The 1,614-nt window shown below is 47.3% G+C and overlaps 1 protein-coding gene across 1 annotated transcript in view; it reads right to left on the bottom strand.

The window, feature by feature from the left end:
* The window catches only part of LOC132002126 (neuroblastoma breakpoint family member 6-like protein), a 13,979-nt gene extending 12,706 nt beyond the window's left edge, over window positions 1-1,273 (bottom strand). Inside the window, exon 1 of the mRNA XM_059377119.1 lies at window positions 1,096-1,273. Within this exon, the coding sequence (XP_059233102.1) occupies window positions 1,096-1,273 (178 nt within the window). The remainder of the gene's footprint in view (window positions 1-1,095) is intronic.
* Between the last annotated feature and the right edge of the window lie 341 nt (window positions 1,274-1,614).

Here is a 1,614-nt window from a genome sequence, read left to right as displayed (position 1 = left end):
ATTTATTAATTTGACAGAGAGAAATCACAAGTAGACGGAGAGGCAGCCAGAGAGAGAGAGAGGGAAGCAGGCTCTCTGCCGAGCAGAGAGCCCGATGCGGGACTCGATCCCAGGACCCCGAGATCATGACCTGAGCCGAAGGCAGTGGCTTAACCCACTGAGCCACCCAGGCGCCCGAAATATCAGCACTTTAATATCAGCAAGAATCTTCCTCTAATATTCCTGCCTCTTATGTGTCCTCACTCCATCATGGTTCCCTTGGTCACTACATCAACCCCCTCCCCGGCCCCCATTACCAACAGGTTTGGGATTGTCCAAGGATTTCCAAATGTGAGAGCTGAGCATGGAGAGGAAAGGGCCAGCTCCTACACTGACTGGGTCTGCTGGACTGGAGGCCTTGCCCTCTTAGCCTCACCCTTATTCTGGCTACCCGTCTCAAAGCCCAGATCGTGGACTAGCTTGCTGTCTGCAAAGTTCATACTCAGGGAGAGACTAAAAAGGTATCAAAGTCTCTGATTTTCCTGGAAATACTTTCAATCTCACCAGAGTGTGAGGAACAGCTTCTTAGAACTCATATGGGAAAAAAATCTTGCTCTAGGCATCAGGACTTCCCTCTGCGTCTGCTATTGGTGTTCTGATCTCCAGGTATCTGTGGTTCAGTTGGGAACAGACAGCTTTAAGCTCCTATAAAGCAGGAAAGAATACTCATACACTCGTAGTGCAGCTAGCACAATGCTTTGCAAAGGGGTACTTAGTCAAAGTTGGAATTGAATCCTGAGAAATTTGAGCCAACAGTGATATTATATGTTTCTAGAATCTGACACATGTTCCTGAGAGAGAAAAAATAATTCAGTGTCTGAACTAGGTTTTAGCCTCTACGCCTCCCTACCTCTCACTGTAAACTTTATTCCTTTGTGCCTCAGTGTTTCCATCTTCTGCAAATTGAGGATAAAATAACCACTTCTACCTTTCCAGGAGTCTAGTCAGAATAAGATTTTGATGGAGGGCGAACAACGTTTGGACAGTGTTTAGTTTCTCATGGGGAAAACAGGCCATCATTTATGACTCTGGTGACTGTGAACCCAGGGGGCTTACTGTATTTCTGCAGCTGGTTGGCCAGGATGTAAGCAGTAGCCTTGGATGTGAGGAATTTCTCCATGAGGTTCCGGAAGTTCTGTTTGCTTTTTTCCAGCTGGGAGCACAAGTACTGGTTGGTTTCCAGGATGCTCATTTCTGTCCTTGGATCAGAGAAGGTGGTGAGAGATTCTGCCATGCTGAAGCTTGTGGTGGTAGAAGAAGGATAGCCAGAACCTGGGGAGCAGAAACCCCACAAATAATTAGAAACAAGTGAAAAGTGGGGTGCCTGGGTGGCTCAGTGTGCTGAGCTTCTGCCTTCGGCTCAGGTCATGGTCCTGGGATCCAGCACCGCATAGGGCTCTCTGCTCAGCGGTGACCCTGCTCCCCCCGCCACCCCGACCCCCACCTACTTGCGATCTCCGTCAAGTAAATAAATAAATCTTTAAAAAAGAGAGAGAGAGAGAGAGAGAAAAGGTTATGGTGATGGCTGCACTGCCCGGTAAATTACTAAAAAAAAAAAAAAATCACTGAAATATA

Source organism: Mustela nigripes, chromosome 14 (assembly GCF_022355385.1).
Source record: "Mustela nigripes isolate SB6536 chromosome 14, MUSNIG.SB6536, whole genome shotgun sequence".
NCBI classification, from domain to species: domain Eukaryota; kingdom Metazoa; phylum Chordata; class Mammalia; order Carnivora; family Mustelidae; genus Mustela; species Mustela nigripes.
This window is presented reverse-complemented; position numbering and strand designations above follow the sequence as displayed.